At 40.1% G+C, this 25,246-nt stretch overlaps 1 protein-coding gene across 24 annotated transcripts in view; it reads right to left on the bottom strand.

Annotated features, from left to right (window-relative positions):
- The window catches only part of SVIL (supervillin), a 222,385-nt gene that overhangs the window by 93,479 nt on the left and 103,660 nt on the right, over nucleotides 1-25,246 (bottom strand). For 15 of the 24 annotated variants that reach the window (XM_088789489.1, XM_074324725.2, XM_074324726.2 and 12 more), the window contains exons 1-2: nucleotides 7,678-7,753; nucleotides 5,931-5,988 (exon numbers count right to left, since the gene is read on the bottom strand). In XM_088789489.1, coding sequence (XP_088645615.1) covers nucleotides 5,931-5,988; nucleotides 7,678-7,738 — 119 coding nt within the window. In that variant the 5' untranslated portion in view covers nucleotides 7,739-7,753. Of the gene's footprint in view, nucleotides 1-5,930; nucleotides 5,991-7,677; nucleotides 7,754-25,246 lie in introns of those variants that run through there. The other 9 variants (XM_074324735.2, XM_074324729.2, XM_074324730.2 and 6 more) reach the window with 2 other exon arrangements.

Genomic DNA, 25,246 nt, shown 5'->3' with positions numbered 1-25,246 from the left:
CAAAATGTTCTCTGTATTTAAGAGTTTGTTTCTGTTGTTTATTTTGTTCTTTAGATTTTGCGTATAAGTAAAATCACCTGGCATTTATCATTCCCTGTCTTATTCCACTCACCACAATACCCTTTAGGGCCACCCATGCTGTTGCAGAAGGCAAGATTTCATTCTTTTTCATGGCTGAGTAATATTTCATTATATATGTACCACCTCTTCTTCCCCTGTTCATCCCCTAATGGACACCCACGTTGCCTTCATATTTTGGCTGCTGTAAATAATGCTGCAATGAGCATATGGATGCACATGTCCCTTCAAAGTAGTGTTTTGGGTTTCTTCGGGTAAATACCCAGAAGTGGGATTACTGGGTCTTTCTTTCTCTTGTTATAGCCTCTGTTTTAAAGTTTACTTTGCTTGCTTTAAGTATTGCTACCCCAGTTTTGTTTTTCATTTCATTTTCATGGAATGTCTTTTTCCATTCTATTACTTTCAGTTTGTGTATGTCTTTTGATCTGAAGTGAGTCTCTTATAGGCAACATATGTAAGGGTCTTGTTTCTTAACCATTCAGCACCCCCTCCCATCTTTTGATTGGAGCATACAATCCATTTACATTTAAAGTAATTGTTGCTAGATATGTAGTTATTGTCATTTTATTATTCATATTTTTGATCTTATTGCTTTCTTCTTCTTCTGTTAAAGAAGTCCTTCTAACATTTCTTGTAATACTGGTTTGTGGTTTATGAACTCCTTTAGCTTCTTTTTGACTGGAAACCTCTTCAGAATCAAAGTTCTGTCCTTTGATTCTAAATTATAGCTTTGCTGGGTAGAGTAATCTTGGTTGTAGGCCCTTGCTTTTCATCACTTTGAATATTTTACGTCAACCCCTTTTGGCCTGCAAAGTTTCTGTTGGGAAATCAGCTGACAATCTTGTAGGTAACTAACTGCTTTTCTCTTGCTGCTTTTAAGAGTCTCTCTTTGCCTTTAATATTTGGCATTTTAATTCTGATGTCTTAGTGTGGACATCTTTGGGCTAATCTTGTTTGTGACTCTGCACTTCCTGGGCTTGTATGTCTATTTCCTTTGCCAGGTTAGGGAAACTTTCTGTCATTATTTCTTCAAATAGGTTTTCAATTCCTTGCTCTCTCTTCTCCTTCAGGTGTCTCTATCATGCAAATGTTGGTATGCTTGATGTCCCAGGGGCCCCTTAAACTATCCTCATTTTTTTGGATTCTTTTTTCTTTTTGTTGTCCTGGTTGTGTATTTTCTGCTACTTCATCTTCTAAATCACTGACTCAGTCCTCTGCTTCATCAAATCTACTGTTGATACCCTCCAATGTATCCCTTATTTCAGTTATTGTCTTCTTCATTTCTGATCCGTTCTTTTTTATGTTTTTTTTTTATCTCCATTTTTATGTTTCCTACCTCTTTGTTGAAATTCTCCGTGAGATCACTGAGTATCCTTACAACCAGTATTTTAAACTCTGCATCTGGTAGATTACTTGTCTCCATTTTGTTTAGTTCTTTTTCTGGAACATTGTTCTGTTTTTTATTTGAGACATGTTTCTTTGTCTCCCCATTTTACCTGCTTCCCTGTGTTAGTTTGTATGTATTTGATAGAGCCACTATGTCTCCTGGTCTTAGTAGAGTGGCCTTATGTAGCAGGAGTCCTGTGGGGCACAGTGGTGCAGTCTTCCTGGTCACCGGAGCTAGATGCTCCAGGTATATACCTTGTATGGGTTGTGTGTGCCTTCCTATTGTAGTTGAGCCTTGGTTGCTGTTTCAATGTCATTTGGGAGGACTGACCCTCAGGCTCATTGGTTGTGAGGACTGGCTGTGACTACAGTGGAGGAGCTGTTATGCAGGGCCTAACCCTATGGAACAGGAATTGCTTTAGCCAGGCTCTGGTGAATGCATAGTGTGCCTTTTGGATGTATCATCCTGAGAGGTAGGTGGGTGGTGCTCTAGCTTGGTCTGAAGCTGGCCACCAGGCATGCTGGCCTTGAGGATTCCTGGGAGGGGTACTACTGCAGGCCAAGTTCAGCTGCAGACTGTGTCCTGCCCAGAGCCACCTGACATGAGCCACAATACAATCTGCAGGTGATTGCCAACCGCGCTGGGCTTGAAAGGTACCTAGAGAGGCCAAGCCTTGAACCAAGGCTGGCTGCCACCAATGCCAAGTTTGGGGCTTCTTAGCAAGAGGTAGTAGGCATGCTGAGGCCAAATGCTACATGTTTGGGGTTTGTAAACGTTTGAGAGATTTTAGGAAAGTTCACAGCATGATCCAAGACAGGACTATTATATGGAAAAGCCAGTGGAAGGAGCTTGGGTGGGCCCACAAATTGGGTGATGCAGAGTCTCAGGGAATCACAAGGGTGGGGTAAATGGTGTAAGCCAGGTTAATGGAGACTCAGATATGATGCCCACCTGCATCTACAGGCTGCTTGCAGGGAGGGCTCAACAAAGGAACAATGGATTCTACCACCACTTTTGACTGGGATGAAGCTTCCGCTTCAGCTCTCACCCTGCAGCCATACAAGTCAGTTCCTCCCCATATGTCCCCGGGTGCCTTTCGAGCCACTGTCCCAGTGCTGGAGCCCTCAGCAAGTAAGTCTGTGTGGTCTCTTTAAGAAGAGCGCCTTGTACTCCAGCTGCCTTCTGTCTCACTCAGCCACAATCTCTTTTGGTTTTCACAGCCCAAATTGTGGGGACTTCTGTTTCCAGCACTGGAACCCTGGGCTAGGGAGCCTGGTGTGTGGCTGGGACCCCTTGCTCCTCAGGTGACACTTCCGCAGTCGAGATATCCCTCCCGATTTTTAACCACTACACATGGGTTTTGGACCAGCCCAGTCTGCATCTCTGCCCCTCCTGCCCCTCTTGGTGTGGCTTCTTCTGTATGTCCTTAGTTATAGAACTTCTTTTCAGCTAGACTTCAGATGGGTCTCAGTGATGGTTGTTCTGAAGTTTAGCTGTAATTTTCATGTGGTTGTGAGAGGAGGTGAGCACAGCATTTACCTATTCTGCCATCTTGACCAGTAAAGTACTCTATTTTTAAAGTCTCCATCGTCAAGGTACACTTTTATTATTGTAACACACATGGTTGTCTTTACATTTTATTCTTGCTTCCATTGCCTCTTTTTCCTAGTCCCATTAAATGATCACTAATTTCTGAGCACGTGGATGAGCAGATAGGAAGGACAAGGAGAATGGTTTGGAAAGTGTGGCTCTGACTTATGTCACAAAAGCTGTGACAAATGTAAGACCCCTCACGTCAATATGAAACCAGTCTTTAAAAAACGTCCTGTCTCTTCTTTGGACTTTTGTAACTGAGGGTATTAGTCAGCAGTGAAAATGCAGGAAAACACACTAGTAAAGAATTCTGGATCACTCGTGAATGAGTAACTCCTGATCAGATGATGGCTGATGAAACACAAGTGCCCCAAAGAGCCCTAACATCCTCCTCCTCTCTCTTTCCTGAGTAACAAGCACAAGACCAGCATGACTGGTAGGGCCCATTCCCAACTCACACAATTTCTAACTCTAATCACGGAGGCTGGATCATATTCTTCCTCATCAGTCATCCCTCTGGAAGAAGGAGTTTTTCCCAGACAACCTCTGTAGGCTTTGGTGGATTGCCAGAGCTCAACCAAAACCTATGGTCCTATATTTCAGTATGAAACAATCTCCCCATATATAGCTAAAGTAAATGCTACAGTCTTAATTTTCTGAATTATAATTTTAAAAGTTTCTGAGGTTAAATGTCTCTAATATTTTTATCTGTCTACAGAGGAGTCTGAAATAGCACTCTTCTTTATGACTATTTTTTTCATACTTTTACCTCCTTCCCTCTGCTTCAATAATCTAAGAAGAAATTGCCCTGCTTCTGTGATAAGTTTTAAAAATGTGTCCCATTAACCTACTTAAATTTCCAGCATTAGCAACAAGGGGAAATTTTATTAAAGTAAGAGCAGGATATTCTACTATTATTACCTTCTATCTTTACAAAATGTGGGGTCTACTATTACACTGACTATTCAGCACCCATCCTATGAAAGGCTCCCCTATAATCCGTTCATTCTTCTATTGAAGTTTACATTATAAAATATGAAAGGTGAAATCCCACTACCTCATATTTTCACTTCTGGTGTCTGGTTGACTAGATTCCTTTGAAGGAGGCAGGTTTTAGTATCTCTAGCCCATTTTATACTTAGTACTATGGCAAGAAAGCCATAATTTGAATAGGTACACACGAAATAATACCCAATATTTTAGAACAGCTGTATCCTTCTGAGCCTCTCTCCACTGAAGTGTCTGACCTTTACATTTTATACTTTTTCTATCCTTGAATAAGCAATGCTTTCCTGTCTCCTCTTCCTTTCTTCCCTTTTCTTAGTCATGATTAGAGCTAAACCAACCTGCTAGGGACATACTGGAAACTAAGCTGCTATAGTCTGAATGTTTGTGTCCCGTCAAATTCTTATGTTGAAATCCTAACTCCCAAAGGTGGTGATATTAGGAGGTGGGGCTTTTGGAAGGTGATTAGGTCACAAGGGTGGAGCCCTCATGAATGAGATTAGTTCTCTTATAAGAAGAAACCCAGAGACGTCCCTACAGCATTCTGCCAAGTGAGGATACAAGAAATAATCAGTCTGCAACCTGGAAGAGGGTCCTCCTTCCATCATGCTGACACCTTGATCTCAGACTTCTAGCCTCCAGACTGTGAGAAATAAATTTCTGTTATTCATAAGCCACCCAGGCTATGGTATTTTGTTATAGAAGCCTGAATGAACTAATATTTAAGCCTTTGATTCTGTTAAAAATATGGCAAAGATGTGAAATATGGGAGATTGTGTCAAGCACTAGAAAAGTAAGATTTCAGGAGTCAAATAAAACAACTTTCCTGATGACCCTGGCGCAACACTGCTCAAGTTTACCCGACACTAAGATGTGGATGAAATTCATCGAGGCTTTAATCCTGTCTTGTGTGTTCACAAGATCAATTCTGCCGTTTTCAAATGCAGAGCCAGGTTTTAGCCTGATTAGGACAGTGTTTGGACAACTGTTTATTCCAGTGCTATTGAAACGCAAACCCTTTTTAGTATAGAAATAATGTCATACATAATACATTAAGAACAAGAACATCTGAGTGCAATGAGGGGTAGATGGGAATTGGGTCCTTCTAGCATAACGAAAGGTAGGTTGAGATCCACGCCTGTGTGTAAGGGATAATAACTTTGTGCCTCCACTTGAAAATCTCAAAATCTATGAGGGACAGTGATCTAAGAAGCACCTGAGGCATAGCTATCTTGTTTGGCACAAAGGTTAATTTTTACATTGTCTTATACCAATGACAACGTACCACAGAGTTTTAGCACATTAGGTAAATCAAATTAGTATTGATAATAACCTGCAACGAAGGAAACTGAAGTGCAGAAAGGTTAAAAGAGCAGAGATCAAGAACTCACACGGATGGATGGGTGGACGGGTGGAGAGTGGGAAGGAGGAAGAGAGGAAGGGAAGAAGAAACAGTAGGAGGAAGGATGGAAGGAAGGGAGAGAGGGAAGAGGAGCAAGGCTAAAACCCTTTCTTAAAAAATCAAAAGTTCCCTTTCTTGACGGACAGAGAGTAAAAGTACATCTTATGCTTAGAGGCAGGTTATAAGAAAGAAAAGATGATAGCCCTTTCCAAATTTGCAATTAAAGAGACACTGACATCCCGTTCTATAAATAGTTCTCATAAACAGCATTAAATACATAAAAAGAATCTTTGCTGGCTGAGTGTACTGTTAAGTTAGCTTGCTTCATATGTCTTCATAAATCAAACTCTGCACAGAAAACATATTGCTAAACATTTATACTCATGCATTAGGAATTTAGAGAATACTTTTTTAAAAGCTACTACAAATCTTCAAAACAAGATTCTTGAGCAAAGACCATTTTACCTTGGAACTTTTCTTCGATGTGGGAATCCAATGAAGCTTAAGTTTTTCTTGTTGAAATCTAAGGGGAAGGAAATAATGTACAATTAAAATAGCTACACAATAAGTTTAAAAAATGGGAAAAAATTTCTTCAAATTCCCTTTAAATATATAATGTAAGAAAAAGAAAAGCATTAACCAGACAAGAATTATGAATTTAAAAAAAAATGACACGTTCTAAGAATCAAATTCCACAATATACATTTTACATAGGCAAGTTTTTTTGTTTGTTTGTTTGTTTTGTTTGTTTGTTTTCTCTACTGAAAAGAAGCCAACATACTCTGTGGGTAAGAAAAAGAAAAAATTCTGACATAGTTCAATGCTATCATTTAAATTCATGTGGCTAGAAGAATAACTCAAAGCAATTAAATATTGAATAACATAGTTATATACTCAGGAGAAAAAAATTAACCAATTTTGGTTAAGATAACCAGAAATGTTGAAAGTCATCTCTGTCTGATATATTGGAAATGCTTTTAAAGAATGCATGGGTGGGGGCATGGTAAAGAGCTGATGAAGGGCAGGGGAACATTTTAGCCGTGTTTTCATTACCTTCATTAAAACCTAAACAATAACATCATATCAAATAAACCACTTACTCATTTTTGAAGACAAAATATATATTATGTAAAGACAGCTGGGAACAATCCCATACGGCAAAAGCACGTATACAAGTGACCTGGTTAATCCAAACCAGACACCAACAAAATTTACAACCAGTCTAATGGCAAGTAATCTGTTTTACAGCTTTTGGCATAGCAACCATTTGTCCAGCAAGAAAACCACAAGTAGACCACTTACAGAAACCTTCCTCTATGGAAGTGCCTTTTATCGTTTGATATTTGGTGTCAGAAGCCTGAGGAAAAGGAGGTACAAAATATACCACATGCTGACATGACATTATTCATCAAAATACTGGAATCCTGGAATTTGGAAATTCTGACCAGCTACAGAAACATAATAAAATGAAAGGAATAATGCCAACTAAACATCTAGGCTTTTTGCCTAATTATACAAATAGCTTATTTTAAAAAGAGAACTCAATTTAAAAAGCTATCATATATTGTAGAAGAAAACTCCTGAATCTGAGGGCTGAATTGTTCCAATCACTTTCTAGTAGTGCATTAATGCTGCAAAATACTTTTATATACAATGGCTGAATTTCAAATGTGACGTTCAAAATAACCTCAGCTCTTCATTTTTGTTTAATCAGTGAACTGAATCTGTGATACCACTTCGGTCTTTAAATTGAGAGCATATATTTTCCTCTGTGCTAGAAAGGAAGCCACTAAAAAGATAACATTTTGTTCCAAACTGTCTCACATGAAGATTTAATAAAAAGACACTCAACACTGCCTACTAGAAATCATTTAATATTCATAGCATTTGGTTTAGAAAAATATTTTAGCTAGCTAAAGTGCAGAACTTAATCCAAAGTTTGGGCATTCCAATTGAATTTGCATTTTTTCCCCCTACATCAAGACTTTGGTGGTTTAGTAGTATCTTTAACTTATAATGGAAAAATATTCACATTTTTCAGCAATTTCAGGATAAGCTAATTTATAAACTCAATTAGATATTTAAAGTGTCCATTGAGAAAACTGTATAACTAACTGGACACAGGAGAATACAGGGTAAAATGGAGGGTACAAGGCATTCGTTATGTTATAAAATATGTACATAAGTGCATTTTCTATTTCTCTTGCCTTACCTTGTTTCTCAGAGAACTTGAAAGCTCCCAAATAGCTGGACATCCCTGGGCTTCTGAACATGGTTACACATAGAAAGCTCAGTAACAGCCTGCTCTATAGTTAATTCTCAACCAGCCACAGCCTTCGGCCCGGCTAAGCAAAACTGGGATGAGATTTTTCACAGCACAGGGCTGGAGGAATCAGGCACTTGTGTCCCTGAGAGCGCAGTAAACGCGGAGCCAGAGGCTGCAGGCGGGAACAGTTCAAACCTGTAATCTGACTACAAGCAGGAAAAATTAGGCCCATGGATGCTGAAGCCCACTGGATTCCAGTGACGGGGCATCAGTAATGTTACCACTTCAAGTCTATGGCCAGAGCACAGCATATGCTTCAGCTAAGGAGACAATGCTGCAACCTAACCATCATCAACGGGGGAGCCAAAACAACTCCTCCTTTCCCTAAAAATAGACAAACAAAAAGAAAAACAAACAGAGCCTCTCCATGCATTGGGAAGAAGGGAAGCTGCCTAACTAGTCCCAGGCTGCTCAGAGTCTGGTTTTGGCTAAGTTAAATGAAATATTTTACCTAACAGGGAGCCAAAACCCCCTAGTTAAGAGTTAGGATTTATGAACAACATATGAGTGAAGTCATGGGAAAAGAAAAGGCAGATATTACTAGAGGTTCAAAAATTTCAATTTGAGACAGAAGCTCTTAAATGAAGCATTATCTATTTGACTGCCCTCTTGTTTATTTCATGATTACCTTTTAAAACGACTTAATTGTTTTGTAGAGCAGGTTTAGGTTTACTACGAAATTGAGGGGAAGGTACAGAGATCTCCCCTGTGGCCCCCCTGGCCCACACACGCATAACCTCCCCATCATCAACACGACTCACCAGAATAGGAAACTTTTACCCAGTAAGAACCTCCATTGATACTCATAATCACCATAGCCCAGTTACCTCAGGGTTCCCCCTCTTCTGTTGTGCATTCGATGGGTTTGGACAAATATATAATGACATGTATCCATCATCATTATGATATCATAGAGCATTTTCATTGCCCTCAAAATCCTCTGTGCTCTGCCTATTCATCTAACTACCCTTCCCTGGCAACCACGGATCTTTTTATGTCTCCTTAGTTAGTTATGCCTTTTCCAGAATGTCATGTCGTTCAAATCAGACAATACGTAGCCTTTTCATGTTGGCTTCTTTCACAGAATAATACACTTTAAGGTCCCTGCATGTCTTCTCATGGCTTCATAGCTCATTTCTTTTTAGTGCAGAATAATATTCCACTGTCTGGATGGACCAGAGTTTATCCATTTACCTGCTGAAGGGCACCTTGGTGGGTTACTTCCACGTTTTGGTAACTGTGAGGAAAGCTACTCTAACTCTAAAGCAACTCTAAGTATTTAGATGCAGGACTTTGTGTAGCTATAAGTGTTCAACTCATTTGGGGGTCAAGGAGTACGACTGTTGGATCGTACAGTACGTTCCGTTTTATAAGAAACTGCCAAACTCTTTTCCAAAGTGGCTGTACCCTTTTTCGCATCCCCAGCAGCAGTGAGTAAGAGTTCTGTTGCTCGACATCCTCACCAGCATTTGGTCTTGTCAGTGTTTTGGGTGTTTGCCATTCTAATATGTGCGTAGTGGTATCTTATTGTGGTTTTAATTTGCAACTCCCTCATGATATATGATGTGGAGCATCTTTTCATATGCTTATTTGCCATCTGTATATCTTTGGTGAGGTGTCTGTTCAGGCCTTTGGCCCATTTTTATTCACTTGTTTTCTAACTGTTGAGTTTTAAGAATTGTTTGTATATTTTGGATAATAGGCCTTTAACAGATGTGTCTTTTGCAAATATTTTTCCCAGTTGAGGAGGGCACAGCTCAGCTCCAGGTCCAGTCGCCATTTTCAACCTTAGTTGCAGGGGGCACATCCCACCATCCCAGTGGGAATCGAACCGGCAACCCTATGGTTCAGAGCTCGTGCTCTAATCAGCTGAGCCATTCGGCCACCCCTATGACTTTTTAAATTCTCTTGATATTCTCTTTTGCATAACAGAAATTTTTTAATGACGTACAGCTTATCAATTACTTTCATGGATCGTGACGTTGGTGTTTTATCTAAAAAGTCATGGCCAAAACCAAGGTCCTCTAGGTTTTCTCCTATGTTATTGTTAGGAGTTTTATAATTTCGTGTTTTACGTTTAGGTTTATGATCCATTTTGAGTTAATTTTTGTGAACACACGAATGTCTAGTTGTTCCAGCAAGCACCATTTGTTGAAGAGAGTATCTTTGCTCCACTATGACTCATGAGTCTCTGCTCTGGGAAGCAGCAACTCCCTGTATGGGCCTGTCTCTCCAAACTTGGGGGCAGTGCTTTGCCCTGTGTCATCCTCTCTCTTATGGATTCGAGAAGTGCTGATTTTTCAGTCTGTTCAGTTTTTTACTTGTTGGATGGAGCAGCGACTCCCAAGCTCCTTACATGTGGAACCAGTAACCCTGGAGTCCCCCCTGTTTATTTTTAACTGTGACCTTTAGCTGGTCGGCCCAAGTAGTGATAATGCAACTCCAAGAAAAACATGCAATAATTGGGCACTGATACTTTGACAGTTAAAAGGGACATTAAAGAGATACTAGGAAAATAATCTCATTAACAAGATGAGGAAACAGAGAACTAGAGAAGGAACTTGCTCATGAGTTGACACTTGGTTAGTGATGGAACCCGTAGGATCTTGGTGGAGATCACGATTTGTCCCTCCACCCCCAGCAAACTCCTACAAGAGGCAGGGACCCTGAGTATGTTCATCTTTGTAGCTTTAGTACTGAACACTGCAGCCGGTGCATAGCTGCACCCAGATTCATGTAAACGTTCTTTTGAATGACCATATGAAATAATGGAATACTCTTTTCTAAAAGCTAGAGATCATATTCCACAATGATTTGCATTGATTTTACATCCTGATTTTAAATCAGATCTACTTAAACTGATTTCTAAACTACAAACAATTTGAAAAGGAAGAATTATATACCAAATTAATTATGGCACATCAACAGAAGGTGCATCAGCGCTGGTTACTACGTGAGTCAGTGGTAACATCTGGCATTTTCTCTGTACTACTGATTGCTTGAACTCTTATAACTTTGGGGAGAAATATGGAAAGTAGGTCAGTTAGAAAAACACTCAGCAAGGAACAACTTAAGTACTGTGGATAACTGTTGTAGAAACTTTATTGGTAGGTCATGGCTAACTAGGAACAAAAAGGAAGTGTTGGAAGAAGAGGAAAGGGAGGAAACAGTGGCAGCAACTGACTCTGGAAATAAATAAATAGGATGAAATAATAGTTATGCTCATAAACATTCCTTTATAAAGAACTTAACAGTTGATAACACAGTATCATTTGCGTATCACCATTTATGTTCCTGAAAACTATTCTGCTTATTAGAATTATCCTAAGTGAATCTAAATGTTTCTTTTGAATTATTATTAAGGGATAACTCTAGTTTAAATTGTTAAGATGACATTTCAGTACAGAATAAAAAAGAATTTGGATATTCTCTTTAAGTTGGTAATGGAATTTTTCTAGAATTACTTACCTCACCTATCAATTATGACATAAAGCAGACAGATTTAAATATGGCTTGCTTGTTAAAAAGAAAAAGCACAAAATTCTTTACCAAACTCTGAATATACCATTTAATCTCCTCTTTAAGTATTTCATCCACATAAAATCAAGTAAGACTATAAAGAAATCTACACTTTATGTCAGTAGAAAGTACCCATGACATTTTTCATTTACTCTCCAGTAATTATAAATGACGATGACGATGATTATGGTGAGGATAGTAATAACTTGTTATTAATATTTTAGGCTGGCTCATCCACACAGGGGAGTTACAAACATTTCCTCACACCGTTCTGTAGATTAACATATTTCATTCATCTGCAGAGAAAATTCGAAATTGTAGGTGTGATTTTCTTAGATTTTAGGGAGAAGACATCTTAAAATAAAACTGTGATGTTGCTGTATTTCCTTTCTAATAGCCTCAATTAACCACCAGCTCAGCAGTAAGAAAAAAAATGCAGAAAATTCTAAGCCACTGTGTCCACTTAGAAACACTTATCTTTTCCATTTTCAAAGCACTATAGTCTCCACTATTCAGAAGCACTGCTTTATGGAAATAAATATTTTACTGGATATGTTTGAAGTTTTAATCTTTAGATTAAAAAAGAAATAAAGCAACTTTTTGAGTTGCCTGTGGATGGGCCTGTAAAACTGCTTTAGGGGAAGAGGCATACATGTGTGACTGAGAAGGGAGGAGGGAGGACACTGTTAGGGCATGTTCATGTCATGTCATGTTACATAGGTGGTGGCTGGAAGGAAACGTATGACCAAGAAAGATCCATGAATAGGCCATTGAGATACCAGCATCCCATAGTGGGATAAGTGGGACCAGTGGGACAACTGAATCAAGCCTTGGTAAATCCAAGACCTTGCATTCTGGGAAAATGGGACAGAAGTGGCCTCTATGATCATTTGTTCTTCATTTTGCAAAATGTGAGCAAGATCACATAGCTTATGGTATGGCAGTGCCAGACTGGAAAGCCACATCCTCTCACGCTCCTCAGGACAACTCCCACCTTCCTGATCAGTCTGGACACAAAATAAATTACAAGGGCTGCAAATTTGTCCTTGACTGAAATCACAGGGTTTCCCAGATGCATAGCTCATGTGGGCTTACTTGGTAATTGGGCCAGCCTGGCCCCAAAAGGAGGAGTCAAGCCAAGCTGCTGCTTGCGCTTTTATAAATCTCATATGATTTCTTGGTCTGTTTCAGTTCCATAGATGTTCCTCAAGCCAGGGCTGACCCTGATGTGAAAAGTAGGGTGTGTTTGAGACCCTAAGGCAAAAGACAGAAGTCAGTGTGCCTGGTGGGGGTGTGTGAGGTGTGTCATGCAAACAACTAATTAGTCTATGATTTTTCCTCCCTTCCTAAGGCTTTCACGTTTTTGGAGAAGGACAAGAAAGGATGTTACTAGAAGAGTGTATGAAACAATGACTCAGTAATTCTACTTCTGGATATGTTCCCAAGGAAATGCTGTGAACGAGTCCAAGGCTGTTTAACTACAGTTTTGTTTATAAATGTATAAAACTGGAACCAGCCTACAGAAGTGGGACATATAGAAGGATGGGTAAATTGCACAAGGAAATCAGGTTGGAAACAATTAGTGATTTGGAAAATGTTTCATATGTTATGTCAGAGATATACAAACATACCTTATCAGAAAGATGGGAAACAGACCAAACATCTCACAACTCAGAGAGAACTCTGTTCATGGTTTCCCTTCTTTTACAGAGTTTCCACAAGAAGCACGAATTACTTCTAGAGCACTTACTGAAACAATTAAGCACAAATAAAGATGAAGACAATAGGATCTCTTGAAATCCCGAGGTTTAGACTTGGGCTAAAAATGTGGGATAAAGTCACAGTTGTGAATGGAATTGGGCCGTACACCTACGGCACATCAACCTGCCCTTTTCTTCTACATGCATTTCTCGGCTATAAATTGAGGAGTTGATGCAGACAGTGGCCAAGGTCCCCATAACATGCCACACAGCATCCCTCAAAGTCTATCCCAGGTGGGTCTTGATCACACGGAAGTGCCTGGATCACTCCCCCTGCCAACCAGCACTGTGTCCACCTCTAACGCCTCTTACGCCTTGTCTTCTGCCTCAGTGCTTCTCTATTGCCAACCAAACCTTTCCTGCTAAAAATCCTTCATTGTCTCCTACCTCTGGATTATAAAAACGTGGGCAACTCCTGAGACTTCTGGGCGCACTCTTAGCACAGTGCCTGGCTCAGAACAAGGAACTGTAAATACTGAATGAGGAAATGAATCAAGCAAGAAGCAAGCAGACACCCAATGCAATCACTTCTATTCTTCTCATTCTTAGATGCTGCCTCATTCTCAGCCAATTCTGTTTTGTCAATAGGTGGCATAAAGGAAAAGTATTACCATTCCTTCCTTGAGACTCTTACTAAAGTCTTGTCTTTCCTAAAATGTGAAGTAATGATGTAGAACATAAATATTTGTGTGTGGGGAGAAGTGGAGAGACAAGGTTAGATTTTCCAGGGACACGATGGAATGGGAAAAACAGAAAAGATGTCCGGTAGTCCAATAGAAGATAATGTTGATACGAGTCTGGGTAAGAAGAATTGCCTCTTCAATTGCCAAGGTCAAAACCTAAGGGGCGAGATGACAAAGGATCAAGATGTTAAACCTCAGGGACAGTGTGGACAGTGTGGACAGTGCACAGCTGTGACTCGGGATTACTCAGAGGCAATGCTGAGGAGCCAGTCCTCCTGTAGGTTGTTCTGGCTGACACGACGCGTGCACCCCTATAACATGAGTGGTGGATATGCTCTGGGGGTTGCTATCATGAAGGAGAAAATAGAAACAAAAGCAATGAAAAGGGAAGCAGCTGGGTACCCCAAATGGCAGCTAGCCATTTTCTACCATGTCTGGTGTGATGATGGAAAGAATGGAAGACCTGAGACCCTTACTGACTAATCCCCATGGGGTGGGTACTATGCTAAGTGCTCTGTTAAACTCATTTGGTCCTGGCAAAGCCTGCAGGGAGATCCTCTGACTATCCCCACATGCAGATGAGAAAACTGAGCTAGGGCGTGATTTCAGATCAATGCACAAGCCTAGACTGACCACTTAAAAATGTGTTTCTAAAGGCAAAACTCCCTTTTCCCTAATCAGCCAAAATAAAATCAAAGATATAAATATGCAGGTGAGGTCGTGATTAAATGAGTGAATGCATGTGGAAGCACTCTGAAAAGTGGAACACATTATCTAATCCACGCATGGGTCTACATATTGAAAAGAGACACAGCGATATGATACACTCCTGCCAAGGCTTGTGTGATGTCACCTTGCATCTCCTTACTGTGCTCCCTGCATAGCACCTGAAGCTCTCCCACTCTACAGGAAAATGAGCTGCAATATAAACGGACAATACAGGGTGGTGTGAAATTATGACTAACAGTTGTCCAAATACATACTGTTGTGAGTTATGGGTTCATTTCTAAAATTAAGAAGCATCATAGAACAATTTTAACGAAATTTATAAGCTACTGAAGACGATGAATGGCTGGGCTGAAATTCCAAAGTGAAAGATATATTTTTGTAGCCTAGTAAAGGAGTATTTTGTATGCTAGAAGCAGCCGTAAATGGTATTCTCATTTTCTTTGGGGGACTTTTTTTGGTGCGTGACTCTTAATCTGGGGCAGAATTGCCTGACATGAGGTAATCCCACTAGTGGGGAGCCCATTTAGTCCTTTTCATTTCCCTTTTATCACATACTCGTTATTCAGAAATTCCAGATTCCAGATTTTAGTGTAATTCTCCTCCTATGTGTATTGTGAAATGCTTTGTGAATTCTGATTAGGACAAGTCTGCAAATAAAATTCTGTGTTGCATCACCGTGCAAGGTAATTTAAAACAGGCCAAGTATGCAGAGATGAAAAGGCAAAAGTGCTTTCTATAAGAAATATTACAACTCACAGATATGTCTTTATCAGATGTGTTGAAAGAACCATGCCAGTTGTGCTATATTCAGAAATTCTTTTTTAAAGAAAAGCCTTATTGAAATCCGCTAAAAGGCACATTATCTTTAAAATAAATGTTCCAACAAGCAATGTTAACATTTGTAGTGAAAATTTATCTCTAATCATTTTAACTCTGGCTGATATTGAATCTATGGCTAATGATTCTTGGGGAAAATAATCCAGGTAGCTTAGAGGAAGAAAGGCTGATCAACTGTTTCTCAGAGCAAGACCAAAGAAAAAGGTTAATTCCATGTTTAAAATGTACACTGAAATATACATACAATGGAATATTATTCAGCCTTAAAAAGGAATGAAATTCTGACACATGTTACAACATCAACACACAATGGGTCCTTCAACAATGATTTGACAAATCAATATACATTTCGGTCTTTATTGTACAAAATCTGAAGTGTTACCCTAGAATACCACAAGGTACAGAATGCTGTGTTTTTAGTGTTGCAGCAGCCCAAGCCCCACCACCCGCTTATGGAGGGGAAACCCAGTCGGAGGGAAGGGAGCTGAGACAATTACAATGATCCAGGGAGGTGGGAGAAGGCTCCTGCCAACTCCAATCATTCGATACTCACTATTTGATGGTTTTCACATGAACTGAAAGCTAGGAAATACTGAATCATTCTGTATGAGAACTTTTTATGAGTCTGAAAGTCCAGATGGTAGACAAGTAAATATATAAAATGACTGTTGATACCTGACAGCTGTTCTAGAACTATATACTTGAGGGAGGTAAAGGACAGAGCTTTTAATAAAATAATTTCTGGGCTCCCTTCTCCTCAGAAGGGTATCTTAATAAAAACAACAACAATGGCAATCTCAGCAACAGCAACATGAAAACTCAAGAAAAGTTCAGCTACTTCCCACTCATTCCCAATGCCTCCAATGTTTCCCATGAGGTTACCCTAACTGGTACCCAAGACCTTACCTAGAGTTTCAAAACAGGTTGTCATGAATTTGCTGGTTGATTGGGGGTGGGGGAGGAATGTTAGTGAGATTTGACACATTCATGCCAGCTTTTAGCGTGGGCAATTATCTCCAGGAAAGGAGCTCCATGGGGAAGTTATGACAAAAAAGTCAAAGACATCTTCTACTCTGCTTGTTGAAATGACTTAAAGATATGTTTGTGCTTATGAGTAAATTTAACACCTGCTATAAGGCCGGTGATACCAAACTTTGTGCCACTCAGAGTCACATGGGGTACTTCTTAGAAATGAAGGTCCCCCTACCCCAGATGATTATGAGATGCCCCAAAGTTCAAAAACCACTAGCACAAACCATTCATGATATTACATCCATGGAAAGTGACTCATGTGGGTGAGTTTGATGAAGGAAGACTTCCTGGAGAAGGTGACTGGCAAACCTAGTTGTGAATGGAGAGGAGAGGGTTGGACATGCCAGGAGAAAGAGGTGACATAAGCATGAGAAATGGAATGAGAATGATGCTTAAAGGTGGTATGAGCTTAAATGGTGGACCACATTCAGAAGGAACTCAGAGGGGACCCGGCCAGGCCATTCTGAGGTGGCAAGGAGGCAATGCAGAGCCTCCTGGAAGGAGAAGATTCATCTGCCATGAAGAAACATGGGAGCTTTCACTGAAGCCCAAGTAGAAAAAGAATTTTCAGGTTCTCTTCCCACCCCAACACCAAGCTGAAATACTCCGTTGCTGCACAGTCTTTAGGCGGTGAGAGAATACTTTCTTAGGAACGTGGGTATATTAGCCCAGTCATTTCCTAATATGTGGTTTGCATGTCTCTTACCATTTCAACCTGTGAAATGGACTATAGACAATGAAATGAAAAGCTTATAAAATTCAACTTTTTTTAAAAAAATAAAGAAACTCATCATTGTGGTCCCTCAACCTGGTGCATGGGTGGCAACAGTGCTAACTGGGCTTTGGTCCTCACTATCGATAGGACATGACTGGCCAGTCATCACGTCACAGACACTTGGAGCAGGTGAAACAGATTGACTTCCTTGAATGTAAGGAAGAGGGGGAATTCGGTATTGAGAGGAAGATGTAAACTGGAGGCAGACGTTTTTCATTATCTGCATAATATTTCTAGTTAGATACACAGCCAACTGCCTGAACCCAATATGCAAAAGACAAATGTCACCCCTACCCACTCCTGGCTCTGTACCTCTCCTACCTCCTGCAGTGTATATTCACTCCATCTCCAGGACCCATCACCTTTTTTCGCACATGATTCACTGAGCAACTATTAGAGGTCAGAGACCGGGACCGTCAGTATGCTGGAAGAGTTCCTGCCCTCAGTGAGTTCACAGTCTAGATGAGGAAATCACCTAACAAATTAAGGATAGCGTTTTGTACACAGTGCCAAGGTCCTTTTCCACCTTTTTATCTCTGGCCCTTTTGCACTTTCCCTACTTCTTCCTTTTTCCCTATCAAGCACGTATATTTGCCTTCCTCAGATATGATCAATTCGTCCTGGGTAAGATGAGAGACAGAGTTCCCTCAAATTTAGACCAACCAAGAGCTCAAGCAGAGTTGAAATACACATTGCAGGACTGATGCAAGAACTTCCTTCCTAGAACAGAGAATATTTGGTTCCTCCTTCCTCCACTCACTTTCAAAATACCTGACGCTATGAGCAGAAGCATTTTAACTGCAATAATGCATGTAAATGAGTATGTGAACTTTCGCTTCCTAGACAAATGTAAATCATCATTACTTTTTAAATTCACACTGATTTGAAGTGGAATATTTATTATTGCTTCTGATTTGAAGTGGCATATTTACTATTGTAGCTAATCACTTATTGAAGTAATGCAGGAAGAAGCACACACACCACCAATTAAAATAGTATCATCCATTTGAGCCAGTGATTAAGTAATTTTCCCCCCCTTAAAAAGGCAAAACATTTTTTCAACTTTCCAAAAACAGTGACTATCCCTCAAAATCAAATAATCTTTTATCATTAAAGCTGTAGATATATATTTTAAAATTAAATTAGAAAATGCAGTTGCCCACCTGTTAGAATTCTAACTTCCTCATTCAAGATAACTAGGATGTAAAAGGTTAAGCCAGAGACTTGGAATTTACAATTCAGTTGACTTTTGTGGTTTCAAATCAGGGACTCATAGTTTATGTTCCAACAAGAAGCCCCTTCCCATCTCCTGCCATCTTTGTGATACATAAAGGAACCGTACTCACTACAGAGGTTTCACTGTTCCTTCCTGTCCTGGACACAGCCAACCATTTTTCTCTTTAAAACTTGAAGTGCAGTTATTTTTCCACTGGCCACCAAGCTCTGCATTGCCTTTCAGGGGTCTTCAAAAGTCCTACTGGTGTTCAGCTCCAAGCAAACAAGTCCCTTTTGGGTCACAGGTGTATGTGATAAGAACAAGTAACTCAAAGGCATAGCCCATGCCTTGGGGAGCTAAGTCGTCAACAGAGAGGGAAACAGACATTTAAAGAGCAAAAAAAGGAAAGAAAGGATTTCTTCACCAAGAGGACAAAAGTGAAGGACAAGAAGCAGACATAGGTCAATTAAAAGAAGATAACAAGCTCAAAACGGATACCTAGCCTCCTCACACGTCCTCTGTCCCTGTGGGAAAAGTCCACACAGATGCGCAGCATAACTCCAGCAGTGGGAGCCGTTCCTGTTCACATAAAGAGCAGGTGTACTTTGCTACTATAGGACTTCTGCAGGGAGAGGAGAACCTCCGCGTGGTGATGGGCAGTTAGAAGGCGCTGCCTTTCATGCCTTCCTTCCTGGTAGGCTGTCCAATGCCTACACAGGTGCTCGAATATTCAACTCAATGGAAAAGAAAAACTTGTGTGTACTCACCTGCCATGTGATTAACTCAGGCTAACTTCTCTATTTGCGCATTTGTCTCACCTGCAGCTTTGGTTCATGAGCCATAACTGCTTAATTTCAAGAACTTGAGCAAATCTAAAAATCTTCAATGTAGAAAAGTGCCATCTTACTGTCATCTACCTTAAGTTTTAGAAAAACTCAAAAGAGAAAATTCAGCCTAAAATCATGTAGAATTTTCCCTTGTGTGTTAATAGATCCTACGCTGTGTCTATTAACCAGGAACACTCTTTAAACCTTACTATTGAAAAGAACAAAGCCCTCTTTGAAGAGAGAATGTAACGAATGCACTTTTGGACCAGGAATTTACAATGGAAAGGTCATTTAAGACTCACTCGGTCTAACCTGTATTTTATAGAGAGCAATGGAAGTGACTTGTCCAAGGTCACTTAGCCCATGTGTGACACCCTAGCACCCTGGACCCCTGGCTCCTAGGACTCTCCTCGCTCCACTGTACCACCTTACTGCCTGGCGATCTTTCCTCCCTAACCCCACATGACCTCAGCACTAGAAAGACTTTACTGGAAAACGGGAACATGATTCTAAGAGTCTCTAAAACATTTGGGATTAAAAGGACACCATTAACCATTTCCTAATAAAATCTACACTCCATAGACTAAGTCCTGATACAGGACTTGACAGGACAAGCTACACAGTAAGTAAAGCCCTAGGAAAATGAGCTATGCCACTCTGTCCTTTGGGAAGTCACCTCCTGTTTTCCATCCATACCAGAAAGTATGTCTGCCAAGGACAGTGCATATTCCTGCCACTACAGTGCACTAGAATTAATTGAGCAATACTAGGCCACGTCTCCAGGGACTGGGCTCTTGGGCTCCTTACAGGACTCAAGCCCACTGCCACGGCTCTGTGGGCCTGTCCCCAGACACCAGCCTTCTTGCCTGCCTAATAAGGCAATGTGCAAGTTGACTGGCTGGCTTATAGGTCACCCACTGTTTACTGCACAGGCTCTGGGCTGGCAAGCAAAGCAAGAGCCTACCTTTTGGCAGACAAAGGGTTACCCTCTGCCAAAAACTCTTAAAAGCCTGCACTGTTAGCCATTTACATAATAATAAAATCAGCAGTGGAGCCTGCCAGACGCTAGACACAGGGTCCCCTTGCAGAGCTAAAGGACCTTAACTTCAGCTTTGGCCTGCAGGGAGCAAGGCTATGCAAGTGAAACTTCTTCTCTATCCTGTACCCCCATCCGCGCCCCCCCCCCCACCCCCGCCGCCCTGTTCCTTCAAAGCACTCACATAGTCAATCTTTGGAGCAACTTACTTAGCAAGCATCCAGACTCACTGAGGCACCCAGACTTCAAAAATAGCCATCAACTGTCTCCAAATAGATAGCATGTCCTGGGTCCTTAAAAGGGAGTCACTGGGTCAGGTGCAAGGAACAATCCTTAGCATTCCAGAAAATAAGTATGTGCCAGTGAAAAATAAACTGTATTTTCAAATAAGGAGGCTGAGCTGTTGGCCAAACCATGCTTGAATACAAACACCCATTATTTTTAATTCTATTAAGGTCTGGGCTTTGAGACGCTCCCCGCCCTGGGCTCCTTGGACTTCTAAACATATAAGGAAAAGAATACAGCTGTGGTGATTAATTGCAGCACAGTGATCATTGCACAAATTTCCTTTAGCTTCCAGCCAATGGTCTCTTTGTCATTTAGAAGGCATTCCACCCACTGGTTTACCAAAATTTGATATGTCCCAACAGAGTTCTGAACACTACCAGCATTTCAAGTTTCAACAGTGGACTATGAGGATGAACTGGAGCAAGGAGAGGGAGGGCCAGGGAGCATGAAGCAGCAAAGCTTTGAGGACCAAACCACTAGTTCCGAGTCATATGTAAAGTCAAATATATAGCCAAAATATGTGATTATGGCAAGCAAAAACTAGTTTGACAGCCTCATTATTTCACTCTTCCCTTTGGGCTAGTGTCCAGTGTTAATTTTCTTTGTATGTTAATAGATCATCCATTTACAATTTCTCAGAGCCCCAACAGCTAACATGTAACAGCCATTCTTTGCTTCTCAGAGGAATGAACTCTAAATGTCTGAAACCAAAGTTATGAAAAATGGATGCTGTATCACGTTACCTGATATCAAACTATACTACAAGGCTATAGTAATCAAAACGGCATGGTACTGGCATAAAAACAGACACACAGATCAATGGAACAGATTAGAGAGCCCAGAAATAAACCCATACCTACATGGTCATTTAATCTATGACAAAAAAGGCAAGAATAAATAATAGGATAAAGACAGTTTCTTCAATAAATGGTGTAGGGGAAACTGGATGGATACATGCAAAAAATAAAACTAGACCACCTTTTACACCATATACAAGAATCGACTCAAAATGGATTAAAGACTTAGACGTAAGACGCAAAACCATAGAACTCCTAGAAGAAAACGTAGCAGTAAACTCTCTGACTCTGCCCATAGTAACATTTTTTTCTTATATATCTCCTTGGGCAAGGGAAACAAAAGAAAAAATAAACAAATGGGACTGCATCAAACTAAAATGTTATTGCATAGCAAAGGAAACCATCAACAAAACAAAAAGATTGGGAGAAGATATTTGCCAATGATACATCTGATAAGGGGTTAATATCAAAAAATTATAAAGAACTCATACAACTTAACACCAAAAAAAAACCAAACAATCCAGTTACAAAATGGGCAGAGGACCTTAACAGACATTTCTCCAAAGAGGACATATGGATGTCCAATAGACATATGAAAAGATGCTCAATGTCACCAATCATCAGAGAAATGCAAATTAAAACCACAATGAGATACCAACTCACGCCTCTCAGAATGGCATCATCAATAAAACAACAAACAAGAAGTGGTGGCGAGGATGTAGAAAAAAGGAAACCCTCATGCACTGTTGGTGGGATTGCAATTGGTGCTGCCACTATGGAAAACAGTATGGGGGTCTCTCAAAAAATTAAAAATAGAACTATTATATGACCCAGTGATTCTACTTCTGGGTATTTATCTGAAGAAATCCAAAACACTAATTTGAAAAGATATACGCATCCCTATGTTCACTGCAGCACTATTTACAATAGCCAAGATATGGAAGCAACCTAAGTGCCCATCAACAGATGATTGGATAAAGAAGAGGTGGCACATATACACAATGGAATATTACTTGGCCATAAAAAAGAATGAAATCTTACCATTTGCAACAATATGGATGGAACTAGAAGGTATTATGCTAGGTGAAACAAGTCAGACACAGAAACACAAATACCATATGATTTCACTTACATGTGGAAGCTAAAGAAAACTAAACGAACAAATAAAACAGAAAAAGACTCATACGTACAAACTGATGGTTGCCAGATGGGAGGGGTGTTGTGGGGCTGGGTGAAAAAGTTGAAGGGATTAAAAAGTACAAATTGGTAGTTATGAAACAATCATAGGGATATAAAGTACAGCCTAGGGAATATAGTCAATAATATTGTAATAACTATGTACAGTGCCAGGTGGGTACTAGACTTATGGGGGGAATCACTTTGTAAATTATATAAACGTCTGACCACTATGCTGTGCACCTGAAACTAATATAAAATAATACTGACTGTCAACTGTAATTGAAAAAAAAATTATGGCAAATGGGGAAAAAATGGATGCTTTTTCAATGCTAACATGTTGGGAATGTAAATATTAGACCAGTTTTCAGTTTTCACTAAGCACGGTTACTATTCAGTCCCTAGGGGATTCTCTAATAGCGGTGTTCAGAAATCCTGTCCAAATAAATAATCGTGGCAAAGGGAAACAGTGAGAGACGTGGGATACTTAAAACCAAAAGCTTGTCCTTTCGCTCTGTGGAAAACAGTCTTGGAAAGCAGAGTTTAAAAAAGTAACATCAACCCCCACGCCGTCCCCACATGTCTTTGCCATCACAACTTCAGCTCTAAAGGAATCAGCTTGCAATGGCCTTTACAACCTCTAAATTAGGCAAAGTAGGAGAGGAACCACAGGTGGCCAACAGGTGTGGCCAGAATCTGGAAGGTATAGAGTTGCTCTAGGCCTCTCAGAAAGTAGAGGGAGTTCACAAGTCAGCTGCTGCCTGCAACCACTACACTGGTTGGCTTTTGTGTTTATTTGACTCCCAAGCAACTAATTTCCCACTATTTAAGGCCAAGTTGAAGTATTGTTATTCCCATCTCTTCTTTAACTGCCAACTTTTTGGGCTGTTTGATTCCTAATTAGTACTTCCACCAGAGACTGAGCCAGAAAAGGAGGTGAGACAAATTAGCTGTTGGCTTAGTACTGAATCTTGCCAGCAAGTTCTGTCAACCAAGACTCCTTGGAGAGGAAGATGCCGCGGAAAAAGGGAAGGTGTGGCATGGCAGGGCGGCCTGGATCTGCCTTGCAAGCCCTATAGGCCAAACCTCAGGATGTTAGAAATGACAAATTGAAGACAGTAAAAAAAAGAATAAATTAATTTGTCAAATAATCAGCAAAGACTCCTGAGCTAACCTTCAGTTAATTCTAATTAAATTTAATGTTGTAAAAGAAAATTCCTCTCTTCCAGTCCTGTGACTCTCAACAATAAAGGTCTTTGCAGGCTTACCATTCCATTGGCATTTCTATCTTAAGCTAGGTTGTCCAACAGGTTTCCAGCACAACAGGACTATTCATAGACTTGATTATGTTAAACCAGCAACTGACACTCAGTTTTGAAGATATATATTTAGTCAGCCTCCATTGCGCAGAACTACAACCACTGCATTTTCCCACTGAAATGAAAACTGTGCCAATTACATAGGCAGAAGGATGGAATTTTTTATCTGATCTTTTCCTGTTTGGAAAAGAATGTTCTTTTTAATATGTATATTATACCTTTTTGGCTATCAGACCATATATGCTATTTGATTTGGTGGCAGCAAGTGATTTTAGAATGATTAAAGACTAAATCTTCATTTACTACCTATTTATATAATACTTTATTTTTAAGCATATTATCAGGCTATTTTTACGGATATATTTTTAACCTGGACACGTGCTTACCCTGTGTTAAGCTTAAAACTTACTGATATGGCTTTAAACCTTCCAGTACTGATTTAACTTGGTCATAGTTATACACACTGAAGAGTATTAGTTCAAGTACCAACCTGTCTTAAAAAGAATCCATTAAAAACCGTGATTCCTTAACTGCAGTATGTCGTCCCCTAGTGGCATAAAGGAATTGATGCACTTCCCAAAGTTAATTTTACAAACACCATTCATAGAAATCCTCAAGTCAGGACATTTGTGTTTATGGCAACTTTAACATCTCCGAGATATGTAAGAGCCTAAATGTCAGCAAATTATTTCATTCATTTACTCAACAAATATGTATTGAGTAATCTACCGGCCGAGCCCCGAGCCCAGTTGTGGGGCTGGAAGACAGTGAGAATCAGTTTGGATATAGTGAGAAAATTCTGTTCCCATAATAAACAACTAAAATAAAGGTATAATAGAATGTTCCACATGCCCAGTGGCCTTTTATTTTAATGTAGGTGAAATTTATATTATGTGAGTTAAATACCAAATACTCTGGAAATGCTGGTGATTTTGTTGCTGGCTTGTCTCTCCAACTCCTGGTGTGTCGGTGTCGCCTCCCCCCAGCCAGTCCTAGAGCTGTCCACCCCTTGCCCCCTGATAAGTATCTGTTGAATAGTATAACTGTGGGCCATAAATACCCATGGAATCCAAACTAAGGAGACTTTATTATCAGCTAAATAAAAGGGCTTTTGCTGTTTTCAGTTGTCCATGTTATAAACTAAATATTGATAGTTATAAAAATGAGGCAGTCTCATAAAAAAAATAATAGGTCTGTATATAAACTGATGCAATAACGTACCACAGTAACATATTCTTTTGTATATAAGCATGACATCGGTGTGAACATTTCATTCAGAATCTCACACAGGATAAAAGAAGAAATTCCAAAGCCACAGAACACTATTGTTTTATTCCTCCCACCCCACCCCCCACCTCTTTTAAACTGGCAGAGTCAGAGCTAACAATATTCCTAAATAGGTGAGTTATTACAGAATGTTAGGTGCTCCAGGATACACCAGGGCAGCAGACAGCACTCTCA

Source organism: Rhinolophus sinicus, chromosome 1 (genome assembly GCF_057876585.1).
Source record: "Rhinolophus sinicus isolate RSI-liver-muscle chromosome 1, RSI-T2T, whole genome shotgun sequence".
NCBI classification, from domain to species: domain Eukaryota; kingdom Metazoa; phylum Chordata; class Mammalia; order Chiroptera; family Rhinolophidae; genus Rhinolophus; species Rhinolophus sinicus.
The sequence above is the reverse complement of the archived record's forward strand: the minus strand, read 5'-3'. Positions and strand labels throughout refer to the sequence as shown.